Below are 19,359 nucleotides of genomic sequence, written 5' to 3' on the forward strand. Positions count from 1 at the left end.
CCCCCCCCCCCTGCTCTTTTTGAGATTAATTCCCACTGAGTTGCTCAGGCAGTTCTCAAACTTGTGGTCCTCCTGCCTCAGTCTCTCAAGTGGGTAGGATTATAGGAAGGCACTGCTACAGCTCGTTCATGGCTGGCATTCCTTACCTCTGTCATCTCTTTTACTGCGTCTCCTTCTACCCACTGCTGTTCTACAGGTCGGCAAACTGAGGACAGGGGCCATAAAGTAACTTTGCAAGGCCACCCTGCTGGTCAGTGACTGTACCCCGATTGGGACCCAGTTTGCTGGCTGTGGAACACAGTGTGGGTAGCCGCTGCTACACAGCCTTGTCTCCTGCAGGTCTGTCTGGGAACCTGCTGAGGCAGTGGCTGGATCTGAACCACTTTTGCTCTATGGGTCCCAGAGCTGAGGTGCTAGTAAGAAATCGTGTCTGATGAACTCTGAGCTAGTGCCTTAACCAAGGCCTTGGCCCTGGCAGCCAAGACCCCCCAGCTCACTGCTTTAGTTCTTAGGAGGATGCCTTCAAAAGCAGATGGTCTTCAAGAGAGCCAAGAGAGAGGACAGACACTGTGCAAGGACTTCCCTGGGGAAGAAGGGCTCATGGAAAAAAAATGGCTGCCTCCAGTCTTCAGGGAACTGCTTTGGGCCTCTTTAGCCCTGCGCAGGTCCTCTGAGAAACCAGCAAGGAATGAAAGTAGGGGTAATGGTGCCAGTAACTAAGAACAGATGCCACATACTGCCTCAGTTTCCTTGTCTGTAAAACTGGGTCCCCTTACAGCCATGGTGAGGGGCAGATGAGGTCTAAGGGTCAGGCCGGACCCCTACACACCGCGTCGCTATAGCTTCATGTGAGGTGTCACCTCTCAGTGCTGTGCCTGAGACTGCTTGGTTGCTGGGGCTGCTGAAGAGGGAGATAAGAAACGGAATCACTGTGCAGTGAACAAAGGCATCCCCAGGGCCCCAGAGCCTCAGGCCTGGAAGTAGAGTGTCAGAGTCCCCAGCCACCACCACCCCCACCCCCACCCCGTCCCAGGTGACCTCACACTGGTAGGCCTCTGAGGCTCCTCTACCCAGCATTCCTCTCTAACTTCCCAGGCCAGAGAGGCCTGTGGGAAGTGCAGACATGGGTAACATGGAGCAGGCTTGTCAGTTCTACTGTGCCCACCCAAGCAGATGGGGACAGCTTGAGAAATGTGAGTACAATGTTTCGTGGTGAAGGGCAGAGCAGCTGCAGAGAGCCTTGAGGGTTCCCAGTGAGTCCAAAATCTGGTGACATTTCTGTCAGCATGCACTTGTGCGCACACGTGTTCAGAGGAGCACTTACAGGAAGGACTGAGTCCCCGCCCCCCCAGCTACTTCCCACAGGGAGGCCAGCTAGGAGCTGTTTTCAAGATTTGTGCAAGGCTGGGATGTGGAGTCCCTCACTTTCCTGCCTCGCCCCTCTGGGTGGACCGGGTGCTTGGAGGACAGCGCAGGGCCTGAGGACCTTGAGGGACTCTTGTTGTTGTTGTTTTGTTCTTTCAAGACAGAGTTTCTGTGTAGCCCTGGCTGTCCTGGAACTCACTTTGTAGACCAGGCTGGCCTCGAACTCAGAAATCCGCCTGCCTCTGCCTCCCAAGTGCTGGGATTAAAGGCGTGCGCCACCACTGCCCGGCCTTGAGGAACTCTTGTGGAACTGGTTCTGTGGCCATTGACAGGTCACTTGCTCTCTCTGACCCTCCACATTATGGAGAGTTAAATGCTGTCTGAGGTCCATTCTGGCTCCCTTGTCTCTAGATCTGGTTCTAACGATGTGTGCCCTACCCAAATTCCATCGTGGCTAAGTCACTGCTGTCCTCATCTGCACCCTGGAGGGGCCTGTTTCTTGAGATCTTGCCTCAACGCTGGTTTTTCTCACTACACCAGGTACCCCATCTGTCATTGCTGCCTCCTTCATTACAGGTGTCAGCTAGTTTCCTGTGTTTTGGGACTCTTGAGGGATACAGGGAGGGGATAACTGGAATCAAGGCCTTGGGAGGGGACAGGCTAGGACAGATCTCAGGAAGGCCTTGGGAGGGGACAGGCTAGGACAGATCTCAGGCAGGCCTTGAGAGGGGGGCACGCTAGGATGATCTCAGGAAGGCCTTGGGAGGGGACACACTATGACAATGTCAAGCAGGCACACTCCTTTCCCTGAGGAGGCTGCCTCCTGATAGACTCCCTCCCCCTAGCATTTTCCAGTAATGTGCTGCCCACTGCAGGCAAGAAGCCAAGAGAGAACAGAGCCAGCCCTTCCCTGCAGCCTGTGCTCAGCCTAGAGGCCCCTCAGGCCTAGAACCCCAGCAGAAAACTAGGAAGCAGGGCCAAACAGGAGACCAGGGAGAAGTGGGAAGATGGTTGCAGGGCCATGTCTGCAGCCCAAGTGCCCTGGGAGCTGTCTTAAGTAGAAGACAGCATGCTGTCCCCTGGTCAGAAGACCCCAAGCCCATCCTGCCTCTCAGAGCTCCAGCTTGCCATCTGTCCACCAGCCATGGAGGACTCATCTTTAAGAAAAGCATGGCCATCCCCAGGGGCCAGCAGAGCAGGCTCAGGGAAGATACTGACTCTGCGGCTGATGGCTGAGAACTCCTTACCCTAGCTTCAGACTCCTGTGCTAGAGTGGGACCCTTCCCTGCAGAGCCCGGGCTTGCCCTCTGCAGCACAGGAACAAAACCAGACTGTAGGACTGAGTGACGGCACGTGCTTCCAGCACAGTGCTGGCTTGTGGGACACCCTCAGGAACAGTGAACACCCTTCCCGTTACTGCTCTTAGCTTGCTACACATACCCTCTCCAGGCAGGATGCTGGCTCACCGTCTGGTCTGGCATTTCAAAGACCAGGCCAGTTCTGTGAATACAGAGGACGAGAGGCATCTTCCAGCCTTCTGCTAGGTAAAGGTGGGCGCTCTCCTCTGCTTACTCTGGGCTGTCTCTTGCACCTCTGCCTTCTCCCAAGGCAGCTGTTGTTGCTGACTCTACAGAGGACCCCAGGCACTCAAATATTTATTTGTGTGTGTATATGTGCTTACGTGTGTGCCATAGCCTGCCCGTGGGGACCAGAAGACAACCTCTAAGAGTTGGGTCTCTCTCTGTGTGGCCCCAGGGATCCAGCTCAGGTCGTCAGGCTTGGTAACAGGTACCTGACTCACAGAGCCGCTTTACTAGTCCCTGGAGCTGCACTCTTGACCATGGGAAGCTGCTTTCTGGCCCATTAGAAGGATTATACTCCCTTAACCTTAGTCGGTCCACTTTCCTCTATGACTGAGTGCACATTTAAAGAGAATCTTTAAACTTTTTTTAAAAAGCATTTATTTATTTATTATATGTAAGTACACTGTAGCTGTCTTCAGACACCCCAGAAGAGGGCATCAGATCTCATTACAGATGGTGTGAGACACCATGTGGTTGCTGGGATTTGAACTCAGGACCTTCAGAAGAGCAGTAAGTGCTGTTAACCGCTGAGCCATCTCTCCAGCCCTGAGAATTTTTAAACTTTTAAACTCAGCTTTAGAGGGTTGCATTTTTGCTTTGTGTGTGCATGTGTTTACATTGTATGTGAGTGTGCATATGTATGTTTATATTGTGTGTGGATGTGGGTTTATATGTTTACTCTGTGTGTGTGTGTGTGTGTGTGTGCGCGCGCGCGCGCGCGTGCTAGGATCTGAACTACAGTCCTCTTGCTGGATCGGCAGACACTTTTACCTGCCGAGCCATCATCCCCACCCCAGTCTGAGAGGTTTTCATCTAAGACTGAGTGATCCTCTTGCCTTGGGTCTGTGGTGAGGCAGCATATTGTGGGCGCAGCACATGGCAGAACAACATACTTATATCATGAGCCAAAGAGCAAAGAGAGCAAGGAGAGAACCTCGGGGGTCTTTCTCTCTCCCCTTGAGGGACACACTCCCAGTGACCTAAAAACATCTCCTAGATCACACATCATAAAGGCTCTGTCGTCTTCCTGGTGTTATTAACTCTTTACGACTTAAGGTATCGAAAACTTCAAGAGTCACAGTGTAGCAGGCCCTATAGTCTCCCCTTCAGGGCAGTGCAGATCTCTGGGTAAGGTGCAGCAGCCTTGTCTCCACTCTTTAGCTGGTTGCCTGACCTGAGGGTACCAGGGGGAAAGGTGATGGCTGTGGCTTTAAGGTTGTAAGAGGAGGAGGCACAAGAGAGGCAGGATGGTCAGGGAAGACTTCCTGGAAGAGGAGGCAGCACCGCACTTGACCAGCCGCAGAGTTGGGAGCCTATCTGCTGAAACAGGGAGGAGCTCCTTTGAGGCAATTGCAAAGAGTCTGAATATTAGGAGCTGGGAAGGAGGGTGGGGCAAGAGATGCACCTGCTGGCTGAACACTGGTGTGGCTAGGTGTCTTAGCTAGGGTTTTACTGCTGTGAAGAGACACCATGACCAAGGCAAGTCTTAAAAGAACAACATTTAATTGGAGCTGGCTTACAGGTTCAGAGGTTCAGTCCATTATCATCAAGGCAGGAACATGGCAGCATCCAGGCAGGCATGGTGCAGGAGGCTGCTAGTGGAAGACTGAGTTCCAGGCAACTAGGGTGAGGATCTTATGCCCACACCCACTCCAACCAGGTCACACCTATTCCAACAAGGCCATACCTCCAAATGGTGCCACTCCCTGGCCCAAGAATATACACACCATCACACTAGGGGACTCTAACCTAGGCAGCTTTCCAGCACGAGAAGTGACTTTTGAAGTAGAAACATGTACAAGGTTGCTTCGAGATTTCTTCCTACCCTAAGGCCCATGTTTTTCCCTAATATGTTTTTAGTGACTCTGGGAGCTTGGCGTCATGGGCACGTAGTGCTATCCTAGCGTTGCCTAGGTCAGTACCTGAGCAGAGGAGGGGCTTTGCCATAGGAAGAAATGTCCTTCCTTCCACAGGTCCAGGGGTAATGATGGCAAAGATCTGGCCAGGCAGGTCCTGAAGCTCGCGGGATAGGTCCCATCCGTGTGTGTCAAGCCAGCAGGTGTGTGCTAAGCTCCTCAGGTAGCCCCAGCCCCGAGCATATGCGATAGGATTCTCCAGCTCAGAACTTGCTTGGCAGGGAGAGGAGAGAGCATCAGTCTTGAGCAAAGGCCTCGCTACCTTTTGACCAAGTTGGCTTCGGGGACTGAGTACCCAGCATGCATTTGGGTGCTCAGGTCTTCACCCACCTTCCTACTCCAAAAGCAAACCAAAGAGCTCATAGCGAATGTGGGGTTCTGACCAAAGGCGGTATCCTCAGAAGCCTGGGTCTGGAGCCTTAGCATGGGCCACCACAGAGGATGGCCAACACTACTTGGGGTTGGCAGATGTCACAGTGCCTTGATGTGGAGGGAGGCAAGGAGAACTAAACTTTCAGAACTATGGAGTTTGCTGGGAGCTGGGCTCCCTCCTGGTCCTGCTACTGATTTGCTCTGACTTTGGGCAAATCCCTTCACCTTTTCAGCCCCGGGTGCCCCATCTATAGAGTGGATAGGACTGGGCTAAAGGCAGAGTGGCAGAGAGATTTCGTCTTACTTGCCCAAAGTGACTGATGGCCTTTGACCTCTTGGGATCTTCTGAAGCAGCCGCCTGGTGTCCGTAAAAGCATGCCTCAGTTACGTACAGCTGCCTGCTGCTTGCGTGGCTAGGGCTGGAGGTGTGCAGACCCAGGCCTGTTGTCCCCAAATTCTCCTGGCACTGATGCTCCTTGATTCTCCTGTCTCTCTCATGTCCCCACTTTAACACCACCCAGTGTCAGCCTGCGGCTTATACACCCCGATGGCACGGAGCCTGCCGCCTGCCCCGAGACAGGATTGTTAGACTGTACCTGTGATTGTCTCTGTGTGGGGTGTAAGTCAGCTCCTTGAGCACGTGCCTGAGGAAGTGCCGTGGGTTCAGGGTAGCTTGATGCCGTGGGAACTTTTTGCACCTTGATTATCAGTTTGATTTCTGTCTGTCAGAGGCATGCAGAGCTGCTGCTCTGTAACGGACAGTTGGCGAATACTCTATGAAAACAGCAGGTAAAGGCGCTTGCCGCCAAGCCTGAAGACTTGAGTTCAGTCCCCAGGACCTGGTTAAAGGAAAGACCCAACTCCCACAAGTTGTCCTCTGACATCCACCCATGTGTCATGGTACATGCATATATGTGCATACGGTTGCACGTGCGCGCACACACGCGCATACACACACACACACACACTATAAATTTTAAAATAATTATTTTATACCACAGCCCTGTGAAGCTGGTATTATCCCTTCCGTTTTACAGGCAAGGAACCCGAGGCTCAGAGAGTTAACAGAGCGGCCTTCTGAGACCAAGCCTGTGCACCTCTCGCCAGCTGCTTTCCTGGTCCCCAGTCCTGTCCCCAACCTTCTGTTCTTCTGGCTCCCCTGAAAAGCCCACGGCCTCCCGTTCTCTCGCCCTTCACAGGTTTCCATGTGATCCCCACCATCTCAAGCATCGTCCCGGAGAGCTGCCTGCTGATCGTAGTGGGGCTGCTGGTGGGGGGCCTGATCAAGGGCGTCGGAGAGACGCCCCCCTTCCTGCAATCAGACGTCTTCTTCCTCTTCCTGCTGCCACCCATCATCCTGGATGCAGGCTACTTCCTGCCTCTGCGGCAGTTCACTGAGAACCTGGGCACCATCCTGATCTTTGCTGTGGTGGGCACACTGTGGAATGCGTTCTTCCTGGGTGGCCTCCTGTACGCCGTGTGCCTGGTGGGCGGCGAGCAGATCAACAACATTGGCCTGCTGGACACCCTGCTCTTTGGCAGTATCATCTCCGCCGTGGACCCCGTGGCTGTGCTGGCCGTCTTCGAGGAGATCCACATCAATGAACTGCTACACATCCTTGTCTTCGGGGAGTCCCTGCTCAACGATGCCGTCACTGTGGTGAGGGGGCAGGGGCTCACCACACACACATGGGGCACAGGCAATGCCTTATCTATCCTTCCACTAGTGCTAATAAAGATGGCCAGGGTCCCTCCATGCTTGCTGTCAGGCACTGCTCTGAGCACTGGAACATGGACAGCCCGAGGAGAGACTCACTTTCTTACCTTGCAGAACTAGAAACCACCCACAGAAGGTAGCTTACTAGAGTGCGGCAGAGCTGAGCTGTGAGGCAGTATGCTTGGCCAGTCTATGCCCTCTAGGACCTGAGCTGCTGGCCTAGCAGGTCATTTGCTTCCTGGCCAGCTTGCATTTGATACTGTGTTGCCCAGCCACTGGGCTTCTTCCTGCCTCCGTTCATAGCCCATTTAATCTCTGAGGAGGCTTTTAGCTCTTGTGTTGGCAGTTTAAGAATTGGTATGTGCAGGGTTCTGGGCAAAGGAAATGAAAAGGACTCGGTTCCCCCAAACCTCTAGGATGTGGGAAGTGAAATTAGTAGGTCTGGGCTGACTGCGTGGTTTTGCTGTTGTTTGTTCATTCGTTTGGTTGGTTGGTTTTTGGTTTTTTGCTTTTTTTCTTTTAAGACGGTGTTTTTCTGTGTAGCCATGGCTGTCCTGGGACTTCCTCTGGAGACCAGGCTGGCCTCAAACTCAGAGATCTGCCTGCCTTTGCCTCCTGAGTGTTGGGGCTAATGGTGTGTGCATCACCGCCGCCTGACTACCCAGCTGACTACTTGTTTTCCTGTGACTTTAAGTGAGAAATTCTTCCTCTTCTAGGCCTCTCCTTTGACAGACTTCAAGTGACCGAGTGGTCGTGCTGTTGTCCAAAGGCCAGGTGGAGTTTCCTGGGATTCCTGTCGGAATCCAGCTTGTACGTGTGCACCTGAAGCATGGGTGCCTAATTTGAATCATCCCCCAGCTGAGTCTGGCTATGCATCCAAGTTGACATACAGGAAACAATGGTGTGCTTGCATCGAGTTGATAACTCCATCTGTGTATAGGATCTATGCAGTCTCCTGACCGTGAGCAGCGCTGTGCTGGTCACGTGGCTGATGCTCAGACGCTCCCAGTTTGGATGCATGCTACCCTATCTGGTTTGCATAGTGACTCTGTAGCTTTGTTATGGTTTCTGTTGCTGTGGCAGAACACCATGACCAGAAGCAGCCTGAGGAGGAAAGGGTGAATTTAGCTTTCAGTCAAGTCATGTGCCGTCACTGAGGGAAGTCAGGGCAGGAACTCGAGGCAGGAACCTGGAGATAGGAGCTGAAGCCGAAATCCTGGAGGAGTGTTGCTTATTGGCTTGCTCAGGACCACCTGCCCAGAGGTGAGCTGGGTTCTCCCTCATCAAGAACATGCCCCATTACACTGGCCACAGGCAGTCTGAAGGAGGCGTTTTCTCAGCTGAGGTCTTCTCCCTGGGTGACTCTAGCTTGTGTAAAGATGACCCCTGCAAACCAAATCAAACAGGACGATGGCACTCTTGAAGTGGAGGCATCAGGAGGTTCTTAGCTGAAGAGCTCACGTGACTGCTGGGGTCACATGACCCCCACAGGCCTACACCACACTACCTTTCTTTTTCAATTATCATGTCACTGACAATAGCTCCAAGCTAGAAAAGAGGACCTGGCCTCAGTACTGTTCCGGTGACTCATGGCGCAGACTGTGATCACCCATGAACTTCCCCAAGCTGGACTGAGGTTAGCCGATGGCGGAACACGCTGCCTGTGTCCCAGAGAGCTGTGATCCACTGGTGCCTAGCCAGTGCCCAGCAGCCACCCTTTCTGCAGCCCGAAGTGAGCCTTTGTCCAAGACAGGATTTCTCTGGGCCGCCCTCCTGGCTGTTCTGGCTGTCCTGGAGTTCACTCTGTAGACCAGGTTGCCCTCACAGAGATCTGCCGCTGCCTCCTGAGTGCTGGCTGGCCTTAAAAGTGCCACCGCCACGACCGCCACGACCTGGTTTGCTTCTTTCTTTCCTTCGTTCTCTCTTTTTTTTTTTTTTGGTTTTGGTTTTGGTTTTTCGAGACAGGGTTTTTCTGTGTAGCCCTGGCTGTCCTGGAATTCACTCTGTAGACCAGGCTGGCCCCGAACTCAGAAATCTGCCTGCCTGTGCCTCCCAAGTGCTGGGATTAAAGGCGTGCGCCACCACGCCCGGCCTTTCCTTCTATCTTTCTTTCTGTTTTTATTTTTATTTGTTTGTTTGTTTGGTTTTCTGAGACGTGTATGTGTGTGTGTGTGTGTGTAGCCCTGACTCTCCTGGAACTAGCTCTGTAGGCCAGGCCAGCTTCAAACTCAGAGATTTGCCTGCCTCTTGCTAGGATTAAAGGTGTGTGCTATGATTGCCTGGCAAGTTGGGCCTTTTCTAGAGCTTAGTTCAGGTGTGAATGCCCCAGACAGTGAGGCTGCACCTGAGCTGCCTGGCATCAGCTCTGTCCTCTCACTCTCTCCTGCCTGTTGCCCCTTCCTTCCAGGCCTGGAACATCTCCCCTCCCCCAAAGCTGGTTTCTGGCAGAGCTCTCTAGGGCTAGACTTGAGTAGACTGAGAGCAGCCGTGCCAGTCAGTCCCTCAGAAACTGAAGGAATAGGTCTTGGGCCTGCCTGAGCCTCCCTCTACCAAGGCAATAGGTTCCTTGACCTGCATCCCAGTAGAGATCATGCCCACCATGTGCAGACTGTGGCCCATTCCAGGGCCTCCAGCTCCACAGCATCTGAGCCTGGCTGCCCATTGTAACCAGGCAGCTTGTTTAAATGGAGAATTCTCAGTCCCGCTTGGTGGATCCCAGGTCACATATGACCTGGCCCCGTGTACTTTCAGAGGTTGACAGGTCCTGTCCTGGTTTACTGTCTGAACTTGTGCTGAAGGAGAAAGACAATGAACCAGAGAAGCTATGGTTTATACCAGGTGGAACAATGAGACAGAGTTGGTAGTACCACAGGGAGGCCCAATCATGCTGAGTGCTTTACTTAGTTCTTGTGACAGCCCTGTGACGTGAGCACCCCAATTGTCCCCCACCTTGTGGAAAACTGAAGCATGGGAAAATGAGGCCATGTGTGCAAAGGATTGTAGCTTTAAGAGTGTATGTTGATTACCAGCAGGGGGTGCTGCAGGCCCCCAGTGTGCCCCTCTAGCAAGCTCCTAAGCCCCAGGCTAGGTTCTACACACTTAGCACTAGATTTCTCTGCTGCCTCAAGGTCTGTATCCATGGCTGTGAATCGTGGAAGGACCAGATAAACACGGGCTGGTGTCAGGGAGCCGTGGGGCCAGGGCCCTGCCCTCCTGCCTACCAGCATGTGTGCTCTCCCCAGGTCCTCTATCACCTCTTTGAGGAGTTTGCCAGCTATGACTCTGTGGGCATCACGGACATCTTCCTCGGCTTCCTGAGCTTCTTCGTCGTGGCCCTCGGTGGGGTGTTTGTGGGCGTGGTCTACGGGGTCATCGCGGCTTTCACCTCCCGATTTACCTCCCACATCCGGGTCATCGAGCCGCTCTTCGTCTTCCTCTACAGCTACATGGCTTACCTGTCAGCTGAGCTCTTCCACCTGTCCGGAATCATGGCGTGAGTCGGAGTGGCAGGTGACGGGCTCGGTGGGGTAGTTTCTTACCATGGAGTCTCCGGATCTCTGTGGTCACGAAGGAGCGCCCCAGCACCTGAGCTCTGGGCTCCAGGCTTGCGTGGTAGACGCTGAAGTGGCCCAGGTCATTAGAGGCCTTCTGTAAGAAGCCACTTCCATTGGACTCCTGGGATTCAGGAATCTGAACATTGTGGGCAGAATCCACTGCTACCCTAGGAAACTGAGCTGGAAGTCTTAGGTCTCAGCCCTACTTCTCCCATTTTCTTAAAGAGAGTCCCAAGATGGAAGCCGACTAGGCTCCCCAGAAGGGCTCACCAGGCATCTTCCACGCCTGAATCTTAGAGGCCCCTGAGAAGAGTCAGTGAGGCACAAGGAAAGCAGAAGTGCACAGGCCAACCTAGACCCGGGGACTCTGGGAAGTGGGGAAGGAGCCGGCACAGCTCCCTAGGGGAACCCTGTGTGTTGGGAACTTTATACTAGGAAGGGGTGAACCCGAAAGACCACAGAGTGTGGCCCTGGCTGTCGGGGCAGACGCAGTGTGCACAGTGGAGGTGACTTAATTCTTCTAAAACTCCCGTGTCTCGTCTGAATTTGCTGGCCCTGTGTACTTGGTGTGAGGATCAAGGGAAAACCGTGGGCATTTGGCCCTCACAGTTGTCCAGTGAGCTACTGCTTGCTCAGCCTGGGCTGTCAGCCTGTAACCTTGCACCCCGTTCTTCTTCACCCAAGCCTCATCGCCTCAGGAGTAGTGATGCGCCCCTATGTGGAGGCCAACATCTCCCACAAATCCCACACCACCATCAAGTACTTCCTGAAGATGTGGAGCAGCGTCAGTGAGACCCTCATCTTCATCTTCCTCGGTGTCTCCACTGTGGCCGGCTCCCACCAGTGGAACTGGACCTTCGTCATCAGCACCCTGCTCTTCTGCCTCATCGCCCGGGTGCTGGGTAAGGGCCAGGCCCAGGCCAGGGAGGGGAGAGAGAGAGAGAGAGAGAGAGAGAGAGAGAGAGAGAGAGAGAGAGAAACACAGTATACACATGTGACTGTAGGGAGAGGAGCTGGGCTATGGAGTAGCTATGTGTAATATAGTGTGGGGCTAGGTTGTGGGTTTGTAAGTGTGTTGATGTTTCTAAGAGCTGCACTGTGTCTGTGTGCTGTGTGTAGTACTGTTTGTGTCTATGTAGTAATGTGTCTAAGAGCTGGGCTGTATTGTATGGTATCATATCATATGTAGAGAGGATAGGCTGAGTGCCCACTACAGTGTATTGAGGGGCTGGCCTGTGGGGTCTCTATAGTACAGTGTGTGGAGGAACTAAAGTGCGGGTGTCTAGTACAGTGTGTTGGAGTGTCCGTAGTATGGAGGGGCTAGTGAGCTATGTAGAGTGCAGTATGTCCCTGTCCCTGTCTGAATGGCTCTGGGTGCTCCCATTGCTTCTCTGCAACGCTGACACCGTTTGAGACCATTAGGGAGAAGCCACATGCGTGCCTCCTGCTCACGTGGAGGCTCCGCAGACACTGTCGCAGGGAGTTATGGTGAAGGGCCTCTAGACTCTCCAAAAGCCTGGTGGCTCTCTCAGGTCCTCAACCCAGCCTGGAACCCTGAGCCAAGTGTTCTGTTGTCATGGCACACGTGCCCAAAGCTACCAGGCTAGTGTCACCCATGGAATCGGGTCTGTGGCTCTACCCTTGTGCTAAATTGTCCTGGCCTCCGGGGCCAGGCCGCTGCTGTATTCTCTATCTTACTCCCTTTTCCCAGCCAGAGGTCCACCGTGTGTTCCCCCGTCCACAGTTTTTTGTTTTTTTTTTTTTTTGTTTTTTTTTTTTTTTTTTGGTTTTTTTCGAGACAGGGTTTCTCTGTGTAGCCCTGGCTGTCCTGGCACTCACTCTGTAGACCAGGCTGGCCTCGAACTCAGAAATCTGCCTGCCTCTGCCTCCCGACTGCTGGGACTAAAGGCGTGCGCCACCATGCCCGGCTCCGTCCACAGTTTTTAAGGTTTGTTTGTTTAGGGTTGTTAGTTGTTTGTGACAGGATCTTACTATACAGACCAGGCTGGCCTAGAACTCTGGGTGATTCTTTTGCCTCAGCCTCCCGAGTGCTGGGATTACAGCGGTGAACTGCCCAGAGATCTTCTGTTGGGAACAGGTTTCGCTTTGGATGTTTTATGCTGGGGACGGGACGGAGCCCAGGCCCTCAGGCATTCAGGGCAAGCAGTCTCTGCGTCCCTCTCCTCACAGCCTACACTTCCAAACAGTGTTTCTCTATGAACAATTCCCAGTCTCTGGAAAAGTAGAGACAATAGGATAATTATTTCCCACCTGTTTTAATAAGTTCAACTCAGTACCAGGATTGTTTCCTCCAGTGAAGGCCTCTGGGATATTCAGAACAAATGCAGGCTGAGGAACCCTTTAAAGACCTACCAAGGTTTTGGATTGAGTGAGCTGGTTGGGCGGGGTGGGAGGAGCTTCCTGGACCACCTGACCTCTCCTCTGCCTGTTCCCTGGCAGGTGTCCTGGTCCTGACCTGGTTCATCAACAAGTTCCGCATTGTCAAGCTGACCCCCAAGGACCAGTTCATCATTGCCTATGGGGGCCTGCGAGGGGCCATCGCCTTCTCGCTGGGCTACCTCCTGGACAAGAAGCACTTCCCCATGTGTGACCTGTTCCTCACCGCCATCATCACCGTCATCTTTTTCACAGTCTTTGTGCAGGTGCTGGGCCTGGGTGGGCAGACCCCTGCTTGGGGGCCCCGACTCTTGTGGTAGAAAGAAAAAGGCTGTGGGCATGCTGTCACTAGCTTGCCGCATGACTTTGGACAAGCCATCCCCCTTTGAGGCCTCAGTTCTCAGCTGTGACAATGAGAAGTCGATCAGTATGTGAAGTGACGAATGTTGCCCAACTTGAGTAAGAGCCACTGGAGTGACGTGGGTAGCAGCCGGCAGGGCCAAGATCTACTGCCCCATCATGGTAGGGCTGAGTGGCGTCACGGTTTGGCGTCTGCAGCAGTTCAGCATAGGCGGCCGGACAGTCTCCTGAGTCAGGAAGCCAGAGGCCTGGACTCAGCCTAACGCTCCACTAGCTGTTTCCTGGGAAGGTGTGCCTGTCTGCAGTGAGGAGCCGGGGCTAGCTGGTTACAGCCCTTACAGCCTGCTGGCCCATGACTTCTGGGCTTTAAATGACCCAGGCTTAGCAGGCTTCCGCCCCTGTCTCTACCTGTCCCCGAGAGAGTCCTGTGTGCGACAGTGCATACTGCTGACCCTCAGCTGACTGCCCCAGAGCAGGTGAGAGGCTGTTGGGCCTCTGTTTCTCCCCTATCCTCTACCTCCCACCCTGGGCACAAGTACTCATGGTGTGAGGTGCGACACACCTCTGCCTTCTCATGAGAAAAGACATGGGGAGACCTCTTGGAATTGCAGTTCCTGTCCTTTTGCAGGAGAGAGCTCCTCCTGGCCCTCCTGCGCTGTCCTCAGAAACCCTGCTTCCCCTCAGCTTTGCTGTGGGTTCCATGGGTGACAGTACCATCACAGTGACCCAGCCAGCCAGCCTGACTCGGGGATCACTGAACCCCGCTGCCACTCAGTTTCCACAGCTGTAAAATGGGAGCATCTCTTAGGGATAGTGCAGCTACTAGTCACGTGGAGAGCGTCTAACCCCAGCAGTGAGGCTTGGTCCACTGGCTGACCTATCAGGAAGAAGTGGCCTTTAAAGGCCTGCCTTGATTTGCATGCTGAGGCAGGGAGACTGAGAACCTCAAAGGGGAGATCCTCCTTGCCTGGGGGGGGCCTTTGAGGAGAGGGCGGTTCCTCCGCCTCTCTGTCAGGAGAGCATAACCAGATTGTCTGACACCCACCTGCCCTCCAGGGCATGACCATTCGGCCCCTAGTCGACCTGTTGGCCGTGAAGAAAAAGCAAGAAACAAAGCGCTCCATCAACGAGGAGATCCACACACAGGTACCGGGGGCTGGGCTGGGCCTTGGGTTGCAGAAGGTTGTGGAGCCGAGGCAGAGCTGGGCCTTAAGCCCGCCTTCCCTTATCTCAGTGCCAGGTTGTCTTGGCCCCTGGGGCCCCCTTCCAGGCTCTAGCTGAAGGGACAGTGTGGTGTGAGCGCTTGGGAGCCCAGGAGGCTCTGTCATTAGGTTCAAGTGGGTTCTGAGAAGGGGGCTCACCAGAGTGTGGTCTGGGCTTCAGGAGGAGTAACGGGAAGGCGCCACCTCCTGGCTCTTCCTGGAACTGTAGGGGGCAGGCTAAGCGGAGCCATAGTTGGGGGATAGGTGGGTGGATTGGGGAAGGAGGCCAGCAGTAAGGCTTGACCTGGCCCTGGGCCCATTTCAGTTCCTGGACCACCTTCTGACAGGCATCGAGGACATCTGTGGTCATTATGGCCACCATCACTGGAAGGACAAGTAGGTGAAGGTCTGGTGGGCAGGAGGGTGAGAAGGACAGTTAAGGGTCCTTGGGGAACCTTCTTGTGCCTAGGAACTAGCCCCCTCCATCTCCCTCGTCCCACAGGCTCAACCGTTTTAATAAGAAGTATGTGAAGAAGTGCCTGATAGCAGGAGAGCGCTCCAAAGAGCCCCAGCTCATCGCCTTCTACCACAAGATGGAGATGAAGCAGGCCATCGAGCTGGTGGAGAGCGGAGGCATGGGCAAGATCCCATCTGCTGTCTCCACTGTCTCTATGCAGTAAGTACCACTGGCAGATCTGGGCAGCATCTGTACCCCATGCTAGCTCCCTCGGCCCTAGCCTGAGATGGCCTCCAGGGCTACACTGTTGCCTAGCTGGTCAAGTTGGGCTTGAGGTCCTTGCAGCCATTCTAAGGACTTGGGACTTTGGCAACCCACCCCTGGGCTTTTGACCCCCAGCATGGCCTTGTGCTGTCAAAGAGAGACCTAACCTGTGTTCTGTCGTCCCAGGAACATCCACCCCAAGGCTGTGACTTCAGATCGCATCTTGCCAGCACTGTCCAAGGACAAGGAGGAAGAGATCCGCAAAATCTTGAGGAGCAATCTGCAGAAAACCCGGCAACGGGTGAGGTCCCGCCTCAGCCTGGCCCTCCTTAGCTTCCCTCCTGTGTGCACCCTCAGCACCTCCACCGCCCTTCTCCTGCCTCCCACACCACCAGAGCCTCTCTGGCTCTGGCCTCCCAGCCTGGATTCTGAGTTCTCTCCTGCTCTGACGGCTGTTCCCCCCTCAGCTGCGGTCCTATAACAGACACACGCTGGTGGCCGACCCCTACGAGGAAGCCTGGAACCAGATGCTGCTGCGAAGGCAGAAGGCCCGGCAGCTGGAGCAGAAGGTGCGTGCCGGGCTCTGTCCAGTTTCTCTGCGGGCATGCGCCGAGCTGCTTTAGAAACTGGCAGGGAGGTTTATTAACGGGGTAAGAGTTCGGGCTTTATCCTAGAGGAGTGACTGTCAGGGAAAGAGAAAGCAGTGAGTGTAAGGGACACAGGAAGTGGCACTAGCAAGACGTGGTGACTGTGTTACCAGTTTGAAGTGGGGCCACTGGGGAGGTAGAGGTCCAGGGAGGCCAAAAAGGAGCACCGTGTGCCGAAAGGCGCGGCGCTGAGCTCAGTCGCGGTGTGCTGGGTTTGCGATACCCAGGGTGCACAGGACTTAGGTATGCTGCCAGGGTTGATTTTTGTTTTTAATTGTTATTGTCCTATTTTTGTTTTAATCTGAAACCTTGGGGGTCAGGTGTGGGGTAGAGGCAAAGCTAGAGAAGAGTCGATGTGTCTGAGATTCTCAGAAAGCGAGCGCGGCTTTCTGGGAGCCTGGGACAATGCCCTGGAAGGCCCTGAAGCGCCGGTGTGGGTGGCCAGCACAGGCCCAGGAAGAACTCAGTGAGAGCCTGCTGCCTGCGTGTCTGGCAGAGGACTTCTGCCAGCCCACTGTCCACTCAACCTGTCCTCTCTCTCTGTCAGATCACCAACTACCTGACAGTACCGGCCCACAAGCTGGACTCGCCCACCCTGTCTCGGGCCCGCATAGGCTCAGGTAAAGAGCTAAAGAAGGGCCCTCGGGCAGGACGGGTTTCAGAGAGGCAACGGGAAGTTAGTTTTTCCCAGGAGCTTCGTTTGTATCCAGAGGGCTGGGTGTGTTAACAGAGAGGGCAGCATAGCCTACCTGTCAAACCCGGGCACAAAGGGACTGCCTGGGTTCAGGATGGGGACTGTGATGGAGCTGTGACACAGAGCATCTGGTAGGGATGGAGAGGACGTGGGAGTCCCTGTCCAGGGGGAAGAACATCTGGTAACAGAGCGGTCACTCAGGAAACTGTGGATCCCAGAGGCATGATTGCCTCCATTGGAAGGTCCGAGGGACACTAGCACAGGCTGAGGTGTGGCCATCCCGTCAGGGCTCAGGGACAGAACCTGTCTATTCTCTCAATCCACAGACCCACTGGCCTATGAACCCAAGGCAGACCTGCCTGTCATCACCATTGACCCGGCCTCCCCACAGTCCCCTGAGTCTGTGGACCTGGTGAACGAGGAGTTGAAGGGCAAGGTCCTAGGGCTAAACCGGGGTCCCAGGGTGACTCCGGAGGAAGAGGAGGAAGATGAGGACGGCATCATCATGATTCGGAGCAAGGAGCCCTCATCCCCAGGCACCGACGACGTCTTCACCCCTGGATCAAGTGACAGCCCCAGCTCCCAGAGAATACAACGCTGCCTCAGTGACCCAGGCCCTCACCCTGAGCCTGGGGAGGGAGAGCCTTTCATCCCCAAAGGACAGTAGAGCCAGGCTAGTGGGTGTCCCACAGACTCTCCCACGAGAGTGGGGGCTGGGCGCTCCCCTTGTCTTCTGACCTGGATTGGCTCTGCCCCCTTCCTCCGCATGGCAGCTGGGCCCACAGCCCCCACTGCAGCACGGCTTGCCCCTGCCTCCTGGGAAGGGTCCTCTCCTACAGAACTGCCTTCCCAATCCATCCATTTGGCGGAACGGCTGGGGGCTGCTGAGGCAGGCCCCGCCCCATCTCTAGATCCAGGCTCTCCCATAGTGGAACCAGGGCTCCTCAAGGCCCTCCTTCCCTCCAGCCCCTCCTCATCCAGACCAACTCTCCATCCTTGATCATCATTTCTAACCAAAGAGCCACTGGCTCCACTGTGGTCCCAGCAGGAACGGAGGGAGCTGAACCTTCCTTGGCCGTGACTGGGCCCCCTGTATCAGAGGACAGCAGGCCTGTGGCTGGGAAACAGACCAGTGACCCATAGCAGAGCTGCCCATGGCAGCACCACGGGTTTTCCCGCTAGCCTCGGTGCTCTGGCCAGCCACCTGAGCTGTCCTTACTCAGAGCTGCAGGCTGAGGGCATCTCTGAGCTTCTCTGCTGGGCGCTGGGGCACATTCAACAGTGGCGTGATTGGGGTGATGAGGACCACTGGGCCTTAGTGGGGTTTACACGGAGGGACTGTCCGAGGCTCTGGACAGTGTCCTCTTCTTTCATTTGGTTCATTTGCACCTCACTGTAAGTATGATTCTGTTTGCACAGAGGCACTCTTGTTTTCAGACCCTTTGAATCCCCCATGCCAGTCAGAGCTCCGCCCTTTCCCCCCTCGTCCTTCCTCGTCTTAACACCTTCCCTTAAATGGAACCTCTGCTGCCTGGGGCCCTTGCCCACAGCACCAATTCTGATGTGACCCAACCTGTCATGACTCAAGCTCACCAGCAGGGGGCGTCCTGGTACCTCCCTTGCTCTTGGGCCTGCTTTTACTTCTGTTGGCCAGTTCTACCACCACCCCTTATCTGGACCACTCTCTTTCCTGCATTCTGTAGAGTAGAAAGTACTGGACCCCCTAGAGGCCTTTGCTCACAGGCACACACTCCCTACCGCCACCATGGCTGGGGCCAAGCCCATGGGTATCTGCCCAACCCCTGGGCACTCCCTCCCCAGGATCGTGCAATAATAGTCAGAGGGGTCCCTCCCAGGGGATGGGGCCATGGGTGCTTGGCCCAGCTGTCTCCTCTCCATGCAAGTGCTGTTTGGGGCAGGAGCTGCCAGGCAGGGTGACATCGACAACCATGTACAAAGCCACCGCAGCTGCTGCCGCTCTGCCGCCTGTACAAAGGAAACTGAACCTTTTTCATATTCTAATAAATCAATGTGAGTTTTTGGTAAGAGTCCAGGGCTGCTTCCTGGGCCTGGGGGACTTCAGGAAGGAGGGCGTCAGAGGAACTCATCTGGAAGACTGAAACAGAAACATTGTTACCACCAGCTGCCGTGTGGTCGGTACTGTGTGCAGATGCTGGAGTTACACTGTGACATGTCTCTCCATGTGCTGGGGCCTCTGTGGTCACACAGTCGGAAACCCCTAGCATAGTAGGCAGGTGCTGTCAGGGAGACTCCTGCCACCCGCAGAGGCCAGTCGGAGGAGGGATCAGGTGCATCCAAATATAACATTCCTAACACGTGCAGGCCTGAGAAAGTCCACTATGGGGCATCCCTCCTCTGGAATTCCTCCCTTTTCCTTAATAGGTCGATGTTTAATGAGCCAGCGTGTCTGACTCAGTAACGTAGAAGGGAAAGACAAACCTTGTAGTTTGTGGTTGGGGGTCTAAGGGCAGTACAAAGTCTCTAAGCTGTGTCCTCCCTCACCTGGGAATTAGAGACTGCCCTGTTGGAAGAAGGGGTCCCTGTCTAAAGCTGAGGTGCAATTCCAGTACCAGACCACCAGAGGGCAGTGAGGTCTCAGTACTGTCCAAGAGGCTCTGCCCAGCCTGGGACCTGGACTCAGAACTGACTTGACTTAGGATATCTGAATTGGGCCATGGCAAAAGAATTATAGGGGAGAACCACAGTGTGCATTCCTGTATTGATGTCCCAGCAGGAAACAGCTGGAACACTCAAAGGGTATGGGCAATGTTGGATGAGGACTCAGCAAGAGCACAGGGCTTCTGCCCAAT

At 54.6% G+C, this 19,359-nt stretch overlaps 1 protein-coding gene across 2 annotated transcripts in view; it reads left to right on the forward strand.

The window, feature by feature from the left end:
• Slc9a1 (solute carrier family 9 member A1) overlaps window positions 1-18,576 on the forward strand; it is a 53,918-nt gene extending 35,342 nt beyond the window's left edge. The window contains exons 2-12 of one of the 2 annotated variants that reach the window (XM_029476156.1): window positions 6,274-6,896; window positions 10,196-10,446; window positions 11,192-11,409; window positions 12,968-13,170; window positions 14,321-14,410; window positions 14,792-14,862; window positions 14,969-15,142; window positions 15,374-15,488; window positions 15,655-15,756; window positions 16,382-16,454; window positions 16,855-18,576. In XM_029476156.1, the coding sequence (XP_029332016.1) occupies window positions 10,400-10,446; window positions 11,192-11,409; window positions 12,968-13,170; window positions 14,321-14,410; window positions 14,792-14,862; window positions 14,969-15,142; window positions 15,374-15,488; window positions 15,655-15,756; window positions 16,382-16,454; window positions 16,855-17,195 (1,434 nt within the window). In that variant the 5' untranslated portion in view covers window positions 6,274-6,896; window positions 10,196-10,399 and the 3' untranslated portion in view covers window positions 17,196-18,576. The remainder of the gene's footprint in view (window positions 1-6,273; window positions 6,897-10,195; window positions 10,447-11,191; window positions 11,410-12,967; window positions 13,171-14,320; window positions 14,411-14,791; window positions 14,863-14,968; window positions 15,143-15,373; window positions 15,489-15,654; window positions 15,757-16,381; window positions 16,455-16,854) is intronic. The other variant, XM_021159527.2, reaches the window with a different exon arrangement.
• Window positions 18,577-19,359: the final 783 nt, after the last annotated feature.

The sequence above is a fragment of the Mus caroli genome, chromosome 4 (genome assembly GCF_900094665.2).
Source record: "Mus caroli chromosome 4, CAROLI_EIJ_v1.1, whole genome shotgun sequence".
In the NCBI taxonomy this organism is placed as follows: Eukaryota; Metazoa; Chordata; class Mammalia; order Rodentia; family Muridae; genus Mus; species Mus caroli.